The 17,578-nt window shown below is 39.0% G+C and overlaps 1 protein-coding gene across 3 annotated transcripts in view; it reads left to right on the top strand.

Moving 5' to 3' along the window:
* Hps3 (HPS3 biogenesis of lysosomal organelles complex 2 subunit 1) overlaps positions 1-17,578 on the top strand; it is a 36,860-nt gene that overhangs the window by 11,922 nt on the left and 7,360 nt on the right. For 2 of the 3 annotated variants that reach the window (XR_003480466.2, XM_027392109.2), the window contains exons 5-14: positions 928-1,117; positions 2,709-2,790; positions 3,785-3,939; positions 4,825-4,933; positions 7,339-7,520; positions 8,506-8,686; positions 9,502-9,735; positions 11,238-11,423; positions 11,742-11,930; positions 13,646-13,753. Coding sequence is in view for 2 of the 3 variants with exons in the window: in XM_027392109.2 (XP_027247910.1) it covers positions 928-1,117; positions 2,709-2,790; positions 3,785-3,939; positions 4,825-4,933; positions 7,339-7,520; positions 8,506-8,686; positions 9,502-9,735; positions 11,238-11,423; positions 11,742-11,930; positions 13,646-13,753 (1,616 nt within the window). In the remaining variant the exon portion in view is untranslated. Of the gene's footprint in view, positions 1-927; positions 1,118-2,708; positions 2,791-3,784; positions 3,940-4,824; positions 4,934-7,338; positions 7,521-8,505; positions 8,687-9,501; positions 9,736-11,237; positions 11,424-11,741; positions 11,931-13,645; positions 13,754-14,356; positions 14,814-17,578 lie in introns of those variants that run through there. The other variant, XM_035451036.1, reaches the window with a different exon arrangement.

Genomic DNA, 17,578 nt, shown 5'->3' on the forward strand with positions numbered 1-17,578 from the left:
TCCATGCTGTTGTCAGGTCTCTCTTTTCAGGGTACTTGTTTTCCCGATCCTCTAAAGATTTCCACCCCCTACAATCTGTTTGTTTGGATAAAGTACATATACAAGTTAGATTTATCTCAGTTGATTTCTGTGTCTTATTTGGGATCAGCCTTCTAATTCTCTTTTTGCAATTTCTGTAGCAAGAAATTGGGCCTTTACTGTAAAGTTGCTTATAATCTGAATTTTGCTGATTGAGTCTTCACAGCATCATTTATCAGGTTCCTGTTGTACCCACTGTGTTCTCTGTGAGTTAGTCATTCGCTCTCAGTCTGTGCTTTTCAGTATGGTATTAGCCACAAGTTGCCCTTAAGCATTTTGGAATATAACTAACAGAAACTGATATATTCTCTAAGTATAAACCACAGACTAGATTTTGAATGTTTAGTACTAAAATACAGAACACCTTTTGTTGTTGTTCAATGATTGTTGAAATGGCAGTGTTTTAGCTATGCTAAATTACTGGACAATATTATTAAAAACCTTTTCCTGTTTCTTTTTACTTTTTGGAAATACTAGAAAACTTTAAGTTCTAGATGTGAAATAATTACATTTTTATTGACCATGTTGATGTAGACTCAGGCTTGATTGGGATATTGTTATTTGTTGTGCAAGTAGTTTTTCTGTCTTTTGGAAAGCCCGTGGTTCCTGGTGAACACTACAGTATTAATAGCTGTGGATGAGTGTGGCTTAGTTCACTTGTTGTTGCAAATTGGTGCTTTCCTAATTACTTCCTCCCCTTTACATTTCTTACCGTTCACTCCTCCTTAGCACCTCTGTGGTTCCTGATACAGTCTAGTCCATCTAGTCTGCATTGGAAAATCATGATATTGATTCTCTCCTTTTATTTATAAGCTTCATGGCATGTCTCTTGCATTTTTTCCATTGCAGGTTTTCCTCCTGATGGAAAAGGTTTGTCTCAGGAAAAAGAGCTTCTGAATCTCTTCTGTTTCTTCTCCTTACCCCATGTGGGCTATCTGTACATGGTTGTGAAATCTGTCGAGTTGATGTCAGTCTATTGGTATCCTGAGAAGTCTCAGCAAGCAGTGCTCACACCACAGTTTTTACATGTCATCACAAGGTATGGCTCTAGTGTTGCTTGTTGGTCTTTGACTCACTTGCTTTTCTGTAAGTTTTCAAGCTGATGCTGAAATCCTTGAGAATTTTGTACCTGTTATAGTGGGCTTGTCAATGTTAAATGTTTGGGCTCTGGCTTTGCCATTGTGGTGCTCCCTTAGACTGAATGGGTAGCCTTGTAAAATCTAAAGTTCCCCTGAAGCATTGTTTCAATGGTATCTCCACTTCTAGTTTAATGCTAGCTACTCTTTGGTTTAGTCTTTTTTTTCCCTAGTTTTGTTTTGTGAGAACAGGGTTCTCCTTATGTAGCTCTGGCTGTCCCAGAATTTACTATGTAGACCCAGCTGGCCTCAAACTCACAGAGATGTGTCTCTGCCTCCTGAGTGCTGAAAGGCATGTATCACTACACCTAGTCTTTTCTCCTAATTTTAAAGAGTTCATGTTTACTTCTCCAAGTTTCTAGTTTGTTTACAAAGTCATTCTTATAAATCCTTTACAAGATAGATTTGGCAGTAATTTCTGGGTAAATAAGTTTTTAATCAATATTGCTATTGATTTAGATCACCACAACAGATAACAGGCCTCTTTGTGCCCTCAAAGTACTCTTGTGTCTCTTTACCCTGCAAAATGACCTCTCTAGAGGCCTCAGCCAATATGAACTTTTCTAATTTTCAAAGCAAGATGGTGGACAGGCATTTCTGAAGAGTCCTTCTGTCTTTTATTTTCATTTTATCATTGATGTGTTTGTGTCATTTTGAGTTGGTCACACAGCATAATAGAGGCTGAATTTTACTATGAGATGGTATGGTAGGCAGCAATCAGGATGCAGATTCTAACCTGGGTTCTAGTGGTTACCCATTCTTACTGTGAGCTGCTGTTAGGGGCATTTTGCTGTTTGTTAAGGGAGGATGTTAGTTTGGCCTGGCCAGCCTGGCTCTTAAATGTGGGTGTACATCACAGTCAGTGCTTCAGATTGTGATTCCATGGAAATGAGGTAGTCTACAACCATGCCTCAGGGATTCAGTGACTGTGTCTTTTTTTTTTTTTTTATCTTGGCTTTTTATTTTTTTCTCCATTTTTTAAATTTAAATTAGAAACAAGATTGTTTTACATGTCAATCCCAGTTCTCCCCCCCCCCCAACTAACACCATACCTGTCCCATACCCTTTCTGCTCCCCAGGGAGGGTGAGGCCTTCCATAGGGGGTCTTCAGAGTCTGTCATATCCTTTCGGAAAGGGCTTAGGCCCTCCCCTGTGTGTCTAGGCTCAGGGAGTATCCCTCTATGTGGAGTGGGTTCCCAAAGTCCATTCCTATGCTAGGGATAAGTATTGACCCACTACAAGAGGCTCCATAGATTTATAAGGCCTCCTCACTGACACCCACGTTCATGGGGTCTGGATCAGTCCCAAGCTGCTTTCCCAGCTATCAGGACTCTGTCCTTTCTAAGAACCAGACTAATTCACTGTCATGTGACAGATACTAGCATTGTCTCTGCCCTCTGCCATTGCTGTTTGCTGGCGAAACCCTTCCCACCATGATGGGTATGTTGGTTCTTGGAGTCCTCCTTGCTCAGTGGTATCTTTCTTCTTCCTCAGCCAAAGCCTGCAGTGTTTCACAGTACGGTGTAGTGCAGCAGTGGCTCATGACAAGGACCTATACATGGATACTACGTTCAAGGTTAGAGCTGGCTTCTGATGACAGTAAAACCCCTGGCTCAAGGGAGCACATGAATGCTTGCAAACATCTTCTTAGACCTAAGCTTGGCAAAGACTAAGGGCCCAAGAAGGGCTATTTCATTATGCAGGCTAATTTTATGTCAACATGAAATAGGCTTGAGTTATCTGAAAGGAGGGAAACCCAATTAAGAATGCCTCCATAAGATCAGACTAGAGGCAAGTCTGTAGAGCATTTTCTTAGTTAGTGATTGATGTAGGAGGGCCCAGTGATGTAGGAGTGTAGGAGTGGCTTCCTTCAGTGATGGGTTATATGATGTGGAAGTGCAAGTCAAATAACCCTGTTTCTCCCCATCATTCTTTTTGGTCATGGTGTTTCATTATAGCATTAGTAACATTGATACATACATACATACATACATTTTTTTTTTTTTTTTGGTTTTTCGAGACAGGGTTTCTCTGTGTAGCTTTGGAGCCTATCCTGGCACTTGCTCTGGAGACCAGGCTGGCCTCGAACTCACAGAGATCCGTCTGCCTCTGCCTCCCGAGTGCTGGGATTAAAGGCGTGCGCCACCAACGCCCGGCTTAATTAATACATCTATTAAATTTGAAGTTCTGGATAGAAACTACTAAGCATTTTTGGTGTGTGATTTGACAGTTTTTAAGCTTGTTTCAAAGTGGATGACAAGCATAAGTTAGTATTCTAAAGAATAGGGACTGGGTGGAGGATTTTTATCAAATGAACAGGCTGATTTTGTCAGTTTGTTTTTAAAGACAGGGTCTCGTGTATCTCAGGTTGGCCTCTAGCTCATTTTGTAGCTGCCTATAACCTCTTGAGTGAGGTGTGAGCCACTATCCCTGGCACTATGCCGTGCTGGGGATTGACCCCAGGGCATCATGTACTCTGCCAACTGAGCTACATGCTCAGCCCTGATTTTTGAAGATGAGCTCCACATACCTTCATTTCTTAGTAAAGTGTGTAATTTTTCCTTTATTAGGCTTGCCCACCTGTCAGTATGGATGTGTGTGCTCTAAGAATACAGCTTTTCATAGGCTTGAAAGCCATCTGCCATTTTAAAAGCCATATCATACTTCTGACCAAGGCAGACCCTGAAGCCATTCCAGAGAGAAGAGAGTCACCCAAGAGGCTTCTGTAAGTATTCCCCTAGCCCTACACATTTCTGCCAGTTTCTGTAATGAAGTGTAACTGATATATTGTATAAATGTCTTAGTTTTATTTTTTTTAAAATAAAACCCAGAATTATCAGATAGGTGGCTTTTCCAGAGAAAATAAAGAAGATGTAGTGATCTCTATAATATTGTGTATAATTTACTATGGAACTTTTACAAGAAATCAATTCTAAAATAGTTTCAGTAGCTGTCCCTGTACTGTGGACAAGAATATAAAAGATGTGCCTTCTCTGTGGAATTACAGGGTTAGACAGAACCCGTAATGCTAATCCTGGCCACAAAGCTTTTTCCTGTTTCTCCTCTTTGGCATTTGAGGACTTATACTTTTTGTCCAATGGTCATTTTTATGTTATAAAAGAGCTTCTTAGTGTATTTTTATATTAAATACTAATCTATTTTATATTAAAGAAAATGCATCACAGCAAAAGTAAGAGATAACACTTTAAGCCAACTTACATGCTTATGTATCTTCAACATTTTCTAGTGATGTGAATGTTTTACATGTTGTTTCTGTCAAGATTCTGTGGTCTATCACAATCTGGAATCATAAAAGCCACAATGAAGAGGGCCTGGACATGAAGGTTTTCAAAGCTGATAGGTCTGCATGCCTATTTGGGGAGCTTAGTTTTGGAGAATTGGAGGCAAGTTGGCTTACAATATCTGACAGAGTGGTAAATGCTGTATACCTGTGAAGTGATGCAAACTATGAAAATTGACTATGTGTATAGTTAATTACCAAGGAAAAATTAAATGAAAGTGATTCATGCTCGGATTATTTTACAGTACCCAATACTTACAGGTGAAAACTGTAATTATTAATAAAATGCCTTATTCTGAACCTTTTCAGGTCCAGAAAAGATGCCAGTGTTAGGAGCAGAATCCCTCCTGTACCTGAGGCCGGATGGAGTCTGTATATTGTGAATACCATTGCACCAGTTCAGCTATACAAAGAAATGGTACTTTTTCAGACATCCGATTCTTATTTGTATAAATTTAGAGTGAAATTGAATGTAAGAGGGTGCTTCTAGACAGACATTGCTCTTGTTACCGCCCAGCCTCTGCCCCTTGTCTTTCACTAAGGAAACCTCAAAAGATGAAAATGAAATGGATTAAATTAATTATGCATTCAGTTTGCTGCATCCAGACAGCTTCCAGGCTCCATCACGACAGTAAAGCATGTATCATTCTTCACCTTGTTTTCAGCTTCTGGCATTTGAGAGGCCCCTTACACTCTAATTTAAGCCATTGAGTCCTAGTATGCTTGTTGGTTTGTTGTTGTTGTTGTTGTTGTTGTGTTTTTGGTCAACATGCCACAAACCTATACATAATCTGGCAAGAGGAAATCTTAACTGATTTCTCCATCAGATTTCCCTGTAGGCAGGTCTGTGGGGGTATTGTCTTAATTAATCATTGAGGTAAGAGGGCCAAGCCCACTGTTAATGCCACTTCCTGGTCAGGTGGTCCTGGGTGATATAAGTAAGCAGGTTGAAGGAGCTATGGGAGCAAACCCAGAAACAGTGCTCCCCACGCCTTCTGATCCAGTTCCTGTCCCCACACCTTGGCTTCCCTCAATGTAAACTGTAAGCTTTATGCCAAATAAACCTTCTCCTCCTCCCAAGTGGTTTTTGAGCTGTGTTTTATCATAGCAACCGAAGCAGAACTAAAGCCCCTAGCAAAGAGAACTAGGAAATGGAGTTGGAAAAAAAAATCTCAGATCATTTATTTCTATCACACTCTGTCACTGAAGTGTAATAGGTTCTCTTCAGGTATAGTAGCTGTAGCAGCAGTCTAGTGAGGGGCCTGGATTGCCATTCCTGTCCTGTTTGCAGAGTCACAGCTCCCTACTCATCTCTGGCAATCAAAACACTTCTCTTTTAAATAATGCCAAGCTTAGATAAATTATAAGGATGAGAAGAATACAAAGAAAACCTTACACACCCATTGACTATAGTCTGTACTCCTCATAATTTGCCCTCATGGGTACTCCTGTACTTTCCCAACACAGTTATTTTTCTTGGTCCCTTGAAAAGTAACTGCATACATCACAGCTTTTGACTTTAAACAATAAGATACTCTCCTATCTAACCACAGTAAGTTACATGCTTCAGTAAATTTAATCTTTACACAGCATCTAGTCCATGGTTCATAGCCCACCCAGTTTAGGTAGTTGACTCAGCCATGGCTTGTTAGCTTTCCCACCATTCCCACCAGTCCAGTCTAGGATTGGGCAATATGCTTAATTATCATGTCTCCTTAGCTTCCTTTTAGAATGTTTGTGTTGTCTCTCCTTTTATAACATTGACATTTTAGGGACATACAGATTTCCCCTTGACTTTTTCTTTTATCTGTTTTGAGAATGTTCTTAATTGTGTTACATTGTTTTTCATGATTAGATTCTGTTTATACATTCTCAGCCAGAAAACTGCATAGATAATGTGTATTTTTCTAGTGTATGACATTGTGGAAGCAGATAATGACCAGTGATTCCTCACTGGTGATGTCAATTTTGGTAGTATGGTTAAGGATTGACTAACTTATTTCCGGTACTTTTACACTAGTACTCATATCAGCTTTGTCCTGGAAAGTCTTAGATCTCATCTAAAAGTGACTCCTAAAGTCTGATGATGCTGATAAGTAAGGTTAGCCAGTGATGTTCTTGTACATTGTGAGTATGGAATAGATGTCATATAGTTAAGGGCACCAGGAGAAACTCAACAGGGGAACCTTGTTCTTAGTTTGAAAAAGTTAAGTCCCAGATCTTAAAATAAGAAGTTAATTATTTCAGATATGCTCAAAGCCTTATCAATAAGGGCTGGAGAGATGGATGAGTGGTGAAGAGCTCTTGTTGCTATTTTAGGGAATGTGGGTTCACTTCTCAGCATCCACATTATGGCTCCTAACTATCCATGATTCTAGCCCCAGGGGATCAGATGTGGCACTTCTGACATCCAGGCAGTCATGGAGTACACAGACATACATGCACACAAAACATTCAGACATTCCTATAGAATTAAATAAATAAGTCTACAAAAATAGAAGGAGAAGAAAGCAGGCTGAGCAAGCCTAAGCAGTGGTCCTTTGTGCTCTCTGTTTCCATTCCTGCTTCTGGGTTCTTTCCTTGGCTTTGATGGCAAATAAACCCTTTTCTTCCCAACTTGCCTTTCATAGTGGTGTTTTCATCACAGCAATAAAAAAAGCAAACTACGACAATACACAGCCACTTGTTTACTTACCTTTTGCTTTTAACATACCTGTATATTAATTTTATTAACAAATATAACAGAGTTCTTAAGGGTGAGGACGGGGTGGGGAACTGGTGGTCTTTCTTCAGCAGCACCAGCTGTTTGTCTTCTTGCTTCAGGTAGACTATAGTAACACTTATAAGACTGTGAAAACCCAGAGCTGTATCCACTTGCTCAGTGAGGCTCATCTGCTACTGAGAGCTGCCCTGCTGGATAGCAGTCAGCTGGAGCCTTCGGAGAAAACAGAGCTCTTAGAAGCTTTTAAGGAAAGCTGTGCGCACCTTGGAGACTGTTACAGCAGGTTGGTGAGGCTTCTTAAGTTTTGTTACAGAGTTTTACATGTACTTGTTGGTTTTTTTTTTTTTTTTTTTTTTAATCTCTGGGAGTTGGTTCACTTTTTCATTTATTTTACAATCATTTGTTGAATGCATGCTATGTGCCAGATACTGTGGTCGGCTTAGAGCTACAAAATGAATATGGCCTTCCCAGTGTCTTGAAAGTGTCACAGTTTCTTAGAGAAATAGTAAACCAACTACAAACTTTTCAATTTGGAGGGTGATTTTATTTATTTATTTACTTTTACTTTTAGTTTAGTTTTCAGGATTTGAGGGGCACATGACCAGGGAAAAAGACCTGAGATAGCTTTGGCACTTTGTTTCCTATCTGTTAGCTTGAGGGACTGGAACAATCTGAGATCTTAACATTAGTGATCGGTGCTTTCTTGATATCACAAAGGAATAATAAGGTCAATAGAGATTTTTATTTCTGAGAACCATGTTTATAAAAATATTTGTAGACAATTGTTTTACAGGCTTACTTAACTGGTGTAAATGATTATAAATGACTAAAATAGACTATGTTGATCTATAAATGCTATTATCTTAGAGACATATTTAATACTAAAATTCACACCAGGTGGTGGTGGTGCACACCTTTAATCCTAGCACTCAGGAGGCAGAGGCAGTTGGATCTCTGAGTTTGAGGACAACCTGGTCTACAGAGTGAGTTACAGGACAGCCAGAGATACACAGAGAAACCCTGTCTCAAAACTGAAAAATTAAATTCACTTAATGAATGGTTGCTTTTCTATCTTTATTGTGCTCAGGAGAAAAGAAACTACAAATTGGAGTGACTTTATAAAATCAAACTATATGGTTACTAGAGGCAGAAGAAAAGCACTGTGATTCTTATTTCTTTGAAAGCATTATCTGTTTTATTTCTAACTATGTTAAGCAGCTGGCTTAGAAATGCACATTTCAAGCCCTTTAAAATTTCTCTCTCTGTAGGCTTGACACTGAGCAATCCCACCTCGCCTTGCCGTACTATAAGATGTCTGGATTGTCTCTGGCTGAAGTTTTGGCCCGTGTGGCCTGGACAGGAGAGTGTGAATCACAGAAATATGAGAGAGGATTGATATTTTATATTAACCATTCACTTTATGAAAACCTGGATGAAGAATTAAGTGAAGTGAATATAATTTTCTATAAAGTTACAGTTTCTCTTTTTAACTTTTCATTTTTACTAATTTTTTAGTAAATAGTATTTAGAACTTGAGTTCCAAATATTTTCTTCTACTAAAACTAAACATGTTTTTTTCTTCTTTAATGATTTTAGGATTATGGCTTGGAAACGAGTTTAGGGGTCATCTTTTCATATTTCTTTAGTATTCAGCATGGAGATGATATCTGTTGTGATTGAGGGACCTGCCCAATCATAGTGACATCTGTTCTGAAGTGAAGGGCAGAATGAGGCCCCTGCTTTCTTTTGTAGTATGTTTTTTTCACAATTCCATTGGACTTACTTTTCAAGTGTCCAAACTTCAAATGGGTCAGTGACCTCTTAAAACATTATTAAAGATTAATTTTGGTCCCTTTTGTATTTTAAGCACAGTTGGAAATTGCAATACCATATACTTGGAGATTTCAAGGGAAGTAAAAATTTCTCTTGAATTACATTATTGAGAATATTTTTGAAGTAAGTTGTTTTAATTTAAAAACAACTTAGTAGACTTTTAAGTATAATAACATTTTCTCCTATGTGATTGAAATTAGAAATGCTGGTCACAAATTGGTATATATTTTTCACTGATTTTTTTTTCTGATTGCACCTCTCCAGACAGATATGTCATCTCATTTCTAGTTTCCCAAATAGTCTCATGAAGACTGTTTCTCAATCATAACATTGTATTGTTTTCTACTGGCTTTGTATACATACATTCCTTTTTTTCTATTTTATTGCTTGCTATTGTCTAACCTTTTACTCTTTGTTCATTCTCATCAAAGGAATTAGCAGCAAAAGTGGCTCAGATATTTCATGTGGCTGAGCCGAAGCAACTGCCTCATGTCCTCTGTAGTCCTTCTATGAAGAATATCCATCCTTCAACTGCCTTGCATTATTTAAAGAAGCTGGATACTTGTGAATTTTCACCAGCCTTAGTGACCTTGACCAAGGCAGCAGTGGCCTTAAAAATGGGAGATCTTGACATGTACAGAAATGAAATGAAGAGCCATTCAGAGGTACAGTGCCATGCCTGGTGTTGACCATGGTCTGAAAGAGGATTGGAGGTGATCCTGAGACATTTGGCTTTCTTCTGGTTTCTTGAACCCCATGGCTTGCTTCCTTCCCTCCTTTCTTCTTTCCCCCTCCCTTTTTTCTTCTTTCCTCCCTCCCTCCCTCCTTCCCTCCCTCCTTCCTTCCCTCCCTCCTTTCCTCCCTTTCTTTCTTTTTTATTTTGAGACAGGGTTGTTCTGTGGAACTGCTCTGGCTGTCCTGGAACAGGCTCTGAATATCAGGTTAGCCTCAAATTCCCAGAGAGCTGCATGTCTGTGCCTCCCAAGTGCTGGGATTAAAACCATGTGCCAGCACCTCCAGGCCTAGCTCATGGTTTCTTAGCAATAGTTCACAGACAGTATTAAATGGGAACTAATCTAACTGGCATGTTAGATCTGGCAAATGGAACAAAAGAATAAGATTGATAAATATCAGCAGTGACTATCCAAAGATCTTTCATCATCTTAGTACCATATATATTCAGAATATTGTTTGGTACAGAAGAATATAAAAACTGTGCCCAGAGTGGACAATTAGAGTAGGTGTAAGAGATGGTGTGTTCACTGGAAGCACAATAGGGTGATGAGTTTTTTTTTTTTTTAAGTATAGAAAGAAGGATATTAATGGTAAACTATAGGAGTCTAATAGGTGCAAAAATACTCTCCACTCTGGAAAACCAAAAGTGACACCATGGAGCAGAGGATGTTTAAATGGTGCACCAAAGGAGGAAAGGTCTCTTTTTTTTTTTTTTTTTTTTTTTTTTTTTTTTTTTTTTTTTTTTTTTTTTTTTTTTGAAAAAGGATCATTTAGGGACAGAGGCCAAAGATGCTAATCACTTTAGGTGAGGGTGAGGGGATTATTTGTGCGATCACGTCCCAGGCCTATTCTAAATTGCTTGTATGTATTATTTCATTTTATTCTTGTTTATTGCTGAGGTCAGTTGTAACTGTTACAAACATGAGACTCCTGAGACACAGAGCTAAAACAACTTGTCTGTGATTGTACAGTTGGTCATCTTGAGCAGGCAAGGTGACTTTAGAGCCCGGGCCTTGTTATTGCTGCTTGCTTAGTCAAATGCTCACACTATAAACACGTTTTCTAAAACAGGCAAGACATCATTATGCCAGGAGACCATTTGCTATAAGAAGAAGTCAGCATCAGGGTATCTGCTTAAAAGAGTTGAATTCTGAAAATCAGATTTTTCTTTTCATAATTTTGAGAAGCTTAGGAGGTATATCTAATCTAAAACTCTTTACAAAAATAGAACACCTCTATGTTTAGTTATCTTTTAATAATTTATCTAAGATAGCTAATAATATCCATCTTGGGATAAGTGCTAGTTTTTATGGCTAAAGAATGGAAATAAAGTATTAGTATCGTTCCCCTAAATGCATTAGGGTGTATATATAAGATGAGTAATGTTGCTGTAATGTGCATTTCACTCCAACATTTATTTTTCAATCTGAAGATGAAGCTGGTGTATGGCTTCATTCTGGAACCTCGGCTATTAATTCAACAGTGGAAAGGACAGATTGTTCCTACTGAACTTGCAATTCACTTGAAGGAAACTCAGCCTGGATTGCTTGTAGCTTCAGTCCTGGGCTTACAGAAGAATGATAAAATTGGAATTGAAGAAGCAGATTCTTTCTTTAAGGTTTGTCCAGTTGAAATATTTTTCTGAATGACCTGATAGAAACCAAAGACAGATATATATATATCATATAACATATATATATAATATATATATAATAATGTAATAATATATAATGTAAATGTACAGATTAAAGGAATGTTTCTGCAGAAACTTCATGCACACAACCTAGAATCTGTTTCTTATTTTTTAAAAAATGTATAATTTTGCTGTTGCCATGGCAGTCAAGCCAAATTTATAAACGACATGTCCACATGGTAGAGCGATAGCTCTGTTGTCATGTCTGACTCAGCATTTATGTGGGGTTACCCTGTTTTCAAGGTGCTGTGTGGAAAGGATGAAGACACAGTACCTCAGCTTTTGGTAGACTTCTGGGAAGCTCAGCTTGTAGCTTGTCTCCCAAATGTGGTGCTTCAGGAACTCTTCTTCAAGCTTACATCTCAGTACATCTGGAGGTTATCTAAAAGGCAGTGTCCTGACACCATACCATTGAGAACAGCGGAGGATTTGGTAAGATAATGAAATAGTGCCTTAAATGCACACAGTGCATGCAGCAATAATTTGTTCTTAGTTTTGTTTTTATTTTTGAGTGAGAGAGAGAGAGAGAGAGAGAGAGCTGTGCGTATGCACAGATGCTGATGCTCTATGTGCAGAGCCTAAAGGTCACTCTCAGGAACTCTGTCCATTTCTTTTGCAATAGAGTTTCTCATTGACTTGCGTCAGTTAGCAAGAGAGCCCCACGTATCTTCCATTCTGCCTCCTCAGCATTGAGACTGCAGATGTGTACAGCCACACCTGACATCTTTCTAGGTTCTGGGAATCAAATTCAGGTCTTCATTCTTGTGAGATAAACACATTACCTCCTGAGGCTATCTTTCTAGCCCCTCCCCTGTTTTAAATGCTTAGAATGTACCTGAAGTTACCCACATCTTATGTACTGTCCCATCCTATAAAACATCCCACGGGGCCACTAAGGGTTTATCAGGTAAAGTCCTTTTCTGCCAAGTGTTATGACCTAAGTTCTGTCCCTGGGATTTACAGTGGAAGGAGAGAACTGACTCCTGAAAGTTGTTTTCTGATCTCTACATGTGCTCCATGGCACACACAAACAAGCAAACACACACACACACACACACACACACACACACACACACACACACACACACACACAAATAAATAAAAATTTAAAGACTACCACCCAGAAGGAAGGTGTCATGACTCATGCCTTTAATCCTACCATTCAGGAGGCAGGGGCAGGTGGATCTCTGTGAGTTCCAGGCCAGCCAGGGCTATGCATGTCTATACCCTGTCTCAAATTCCACACCCTCAAAATAAAGAATACTCCTGTGTGCCTTTGTTACCACCTCGCAGTGTCACCAGCATGTGAAGGACTTTTCCCAGAACACTGCTACATCGGTACTTGTCAATGAAAGACTGAGTAAGAAGGGACCTCTTTGAGGAATTTCAGAAGGCCCAAGGCAATGGACAGTAGCACTGTGTTTCCATTTCCTGTCAGGGGCCCACTCGGCTTCAGGTGTGTTGTAGGCAGCCGTAGCAGTCCTTGCTACCTGTCCTGCTCTCTTTTCCTCTTTGAGCTCCATTTCCATGACTGCTGCAGCTATTCTGTAGTTACTGAAAAGGTCACAGTGTAGTATGTTAAGTAAAGCATACTGTATGGGGATCATCTTAAAAACTTACACTTTCCAAAATGATAGAAATAAAAATCATTTCTACTGTTACCTTTAACTTTTTTTTTTTAATATAATTGTCTTTTTTTTTTTTTGGTTTTTCGATTTCAGGGTTTCTCTGTGTAGCTTTGGAGCCTATCCTGGCACTTGCTCTGGAGACCAGGCTGGACTCCAACTCACAGAGATCTGCCTGCCTCTGCCTACCAAGGGCTGGGATTAAAGGCGTGTGCCACCAACGCCCGGTTTTAATATACTTGTCTTAAGACCAATGTTACTTTTTTTCCTAGAAAGCACTTCTTTCAAATATTTTTAAATTTCAAAATGTTAGGAAAAAGTTATTGCAGGTTATGTAGTATGGAAGCAAGGAGACTGCACCCTTTTCCAGGGAAATATATTCTAAAAATCTTCCTTCTCCTAGGAAAGGATGTAACTGTGTCTGAGATGTGGCAGAGGATTATGGACAAATGGAGAAACTGTTTGTTTGTTTGTCTTACTGTTGTTATGTTTGGCTTGTGATGCATTTCTGTAATGTTTCAGATAAATGCCTGCAGTCATTATGGCTTAGTCTACCCATGGGTTCATGTCTTAATATCGTCTGATTCCTTAGCTGATAAAAATTACACAGAAGACCTTTTGAAATTACAGGTAAATAAGACGTCTCTTAACTTTTTAAATATGCAATATATTACAACATAATATACTATTTAAATATGATGTGATATCACATGGTTTGTTAATTTAGAACATAGCTTTTGGGGGCAAAACTCTATAGTTGATTATATTCAGGAGCTTTAGAATCCTGCTTCTGCCTGGAACTGCTGACTGATGGGGCATCTGAGCTGAGAGGCTGGTCTCATTGTAGGTAAATGCATAAGCTTCAACACTGTGCATTTTTTTTTTTTTTTAGGGTGTACTTGAAAACACCTATGAGAAATAAAAGTGTTCAAATATATAGGGATGTTTTGTAAGCATGAGTTTGGTTTAACGTGGCTTAACACAGTGAAGAGTTCTTACCCAAGACACCACTACCATCTGTTTTATGAACAATATATCAAAGCAGTCAGTTTATCTGACCCCCAGAAGAGAATTTTTCAAAAGAATTGTGGGACACAATTTATGGGGAGTTCTGACTATAACTGTTTCTGCACGTGCTAAACAGCGATAAATGTGTGTATCTTTTAATATTGTTTGCTGGCCCAAAGATTGAATATAACTTTTGCCTTTTTTTGTTTGGTTTACTCACTGTAGCTGGCCACATGTAAGAAATCAGTGTATCATGTTAGGAATTCCGAGTTCACAGATACTCTTGAAAAATCCAGGAGCACTGACCACCTTGCCCTCTACTACTCTGAAGGCCTGATCTGACAGATTTGAGTAGCTCCTGTCTGAGCAGCACACAGCCTGTCGTGTCTGTACCACTTTCATCTCTGTGGTTTCATGTCTAGATGCTGAGGCCTCCATGTGTGTTTTTGTTCTGCTTGATCCCTTTAAGATTTTGGGTGTGAAATGCCTGATAAAAACTTTGGATTGGCATAAATGTGGTTCTTATCGATTATAGAGCCAGCTGGTGAGTTAGGGATGAGGTAGGGAAGGAAAGTCAAGAGGCTAGATTATAGAGACTCTGAATCCCAGCACCAGAGAGAAATAAAAGGAGCAGGGTCTTCAGTAGTCAGTTTTAGGATTCTCCAGCCATGTTGAGGAGAGCATAGCAGTCTGGAATTGCAATCTGAAGTTTGGTGGAGCCAGGATCACCTTTCACTCTGAGGTAGAGGTAAGAGTAGTGGTCGGCTGCTTTGCTTTTCTGATATTCAGTTTGAAGCTTGACCCCCCAATATCAGTCTCTGGGTCTTTTATTTGTCGTGCTACAACTTAATTCATTTAATTAACCTATGTCTTTTGAATGAGAAACTAAAGCCAACACTTAGTACTGAGAGCCAAGTTAGTATTGAAAAGGGTTTGTTGATTGCTGTCATTTTGTTGCTGTCATTTTTTTTTCCCTTTTTGTATTCTTTGTCCTGTTTGGTGTTTCTGTAATTATGGCTTTGTTTGTTTTCTTTATGTGGCCTCTTGGATTTACTTACCCTCTTTTCAGTCCAAAGTTTTGCTTCTAGTATTTTTTGTGGGGGCTGGGTTGGTGGACAATAATTCTTTTCACCTATTTACATCATGAAAGTTTTTCTTTCTCCTTCAAATATGAGAAATGGAGCTGTTGGGTAAAGTAGTCTAACTTGGCAACTGTGGTCTTTTGGACTGCATTGTACCAGTCTCTACAGACTTTCAAAGTCTCCATCGCAATTACTGTGATGTGTTTTCCTTTATATGTGATGTGTGCTTTTTCTCTCGCAGGGTTCAGTATCCTCTTTGTTCTGTATATTTAGTGTTTTAATTTGATGTTCCATTGGGAATTTCTTTTCTGGTCCTATTTGGTGTTCTGTGTGCTTCTTGTATCTGGTATGTTTGTCTGTTTCTCTCAGTTACTATAGGGGCATATTTGTATAACTATTAGTATAAAAATCTATAAGTCATTGTTAGGTAGATAGCTATTATTTGAGAGAACACTGTGACTAGTAAATATTTTGCTCTCTTCCCATGTTTTCTTGGTTCCTATCCCTCCTACACCACCTCCTCATGTCCTTGCCTGTAATAGTAGAGAATCAGAGAAATCTGCCAAATCAGAGCTGAGGCAGAGGGATCTAGGTAGGGGAAAGGAATAGATGTGTTAAGGGTGGAGAGAGTTGATTTCCAGAACAACAACAAAAAAATTGAAAATGTCTAAGATACCAACCTCAGCCTTAGTTTATGAGTAACAGTAATCTTTAGGCCATTTTTAGTTCAGCGAAAGAAGTTTTGTTGAGTATTTATTTATTTGAGACAGTGTTTCATTCTGTAGCCAGGCTGACCTGGAATTCACTGTGTGGCCCCCATTGCCACCAAATTCTGGGCTCCTCAAGATTTCATCTCTCTGTGCTGGGTTTATAGGGTATGATGCTGTGCCTGATTATGTTGCAGAAGTAAATGGACCCAAAGACAGATGTTGGGGTCAACCTAAAGATCAGGGAAGCAAAGCAGCCAATCTACCAGAGAACTCTTACCTCTAACAGGGCTGGGGTGTTCCTATTCTCAACATGGTTGGAGAATGAATACCTCATAATGATACTGAAGACCCTGCTTCTATCTTTTATACCCCTCTACTGCTGGGATTAAAGGCTCGTGATCTGTTACCCTTTTAGACTATTGTATCTCATGTAGATCAGGGTGGCTTTAGACTCAGAGAGATCCATCTACCTCTTAATCCCGAGTCCTAGGATTAAAGGTATGTGCCTGGCTTCTATGGCTTGTGGCTGACTTTGCTTTCTGAATCTTCCAGCAGGCTTTAATAAATCATAAATAATATATCACCACATGATTAAGTATTGTTTAGTGCTGTTTATTATACTGACTTTTAAATTTTTAGCAATATAACTGAAAGGAACTAAACCTTTACAAGTAATCCATTTTATGCTATTTTGACTAGTTTCAATTCAGCTCTGGTTTGGTACCCATGCTTTTCCTCTTCCTGCCACACCCATTATCCCATTTGATCAAGAGTCAGTAGAGAAGTAACCTGTGCCTCCTTCTGTGTTGGGAGATACTATGAGTGGGAGAGCCTCTCTTTATTTCATATATGCTATCTTACTACCAGGAAATTATTCAGATAAATTATTTAGCTTGGTAAGAAAGGATACCTTATTTTCCTAGCCACTCCTTGGTAGACATCTGGCATAGAATAATCGTGCTGATTAAGAATGTATAGTGGATGTTCCAGGTCGTCCTGTAACTCTGAGAAGATGCTGTAGCAAAAGAAGATACAGTGAAAGAAAGCCATAATTATATCTCTCAATAGGAAAAGGCAAAATGGAGATTATTTTAATGGCAGCATAAAAAATTCGATAGAGTTTAAAAGTAAAAAGTAGTAGAGTTGCTTAAAAGGAAATACTAGTAAATTTATGAATATTGAAGTAATGCCTGTGCCTGTCATTCAGTGTTGATACAAATGACTAGGTTCTAAATAGTCACTTTAATAGGAAAAATTACTATTTATTTGGGGAAGCAGTGAAATGCATGCCACAGTATATGTGTAAGTCAGAGGAAAACTTGGGGGACTCCCTTCTCCCCTTCTATCATCTGGGTCCCAGGGAATAAACTCAGGTCATCAGACTTTGGTGGCATGTTTGCTTCCCTACTGAGCTATGTCCCCATCCCACAATCACTTTTAAAACAATAATATTCAATTTTCTTTGTGGTTACAGTTTTAGTTTGATCCTGTTGCTGTGACAAACACCAAAAGCAACTTAGGAGAGGAAAGGGTTTATTTGGTTTATATTTCCAGGTCACAGTGCACCACTGATGGAAGTCAGGGCAGGAGATCAGTAGGAGCCTGAAGACAGGATGGCCTGCTATTTTATGCAGCATTATCTTCAATAAGGGAAC

This window comes from Cricetulus griseus (genome assembly GCF_003668045.3).
Source record: "Cricetulus griseus strain 17A/GY chromosome 1 unlocalized genomic scaffold, alternate assembly CriGri-PICRH-1.0 chr1_0, whole genome shotgun sequence".
In the NCBI taxonomy this organism is placed as follows: domain Eukaryota; kingdom Metazoa; phylum Chordata; class Mammalia; order Rodentia; family Cricetidae; genus Cricetulus; species Cricetulus griseus.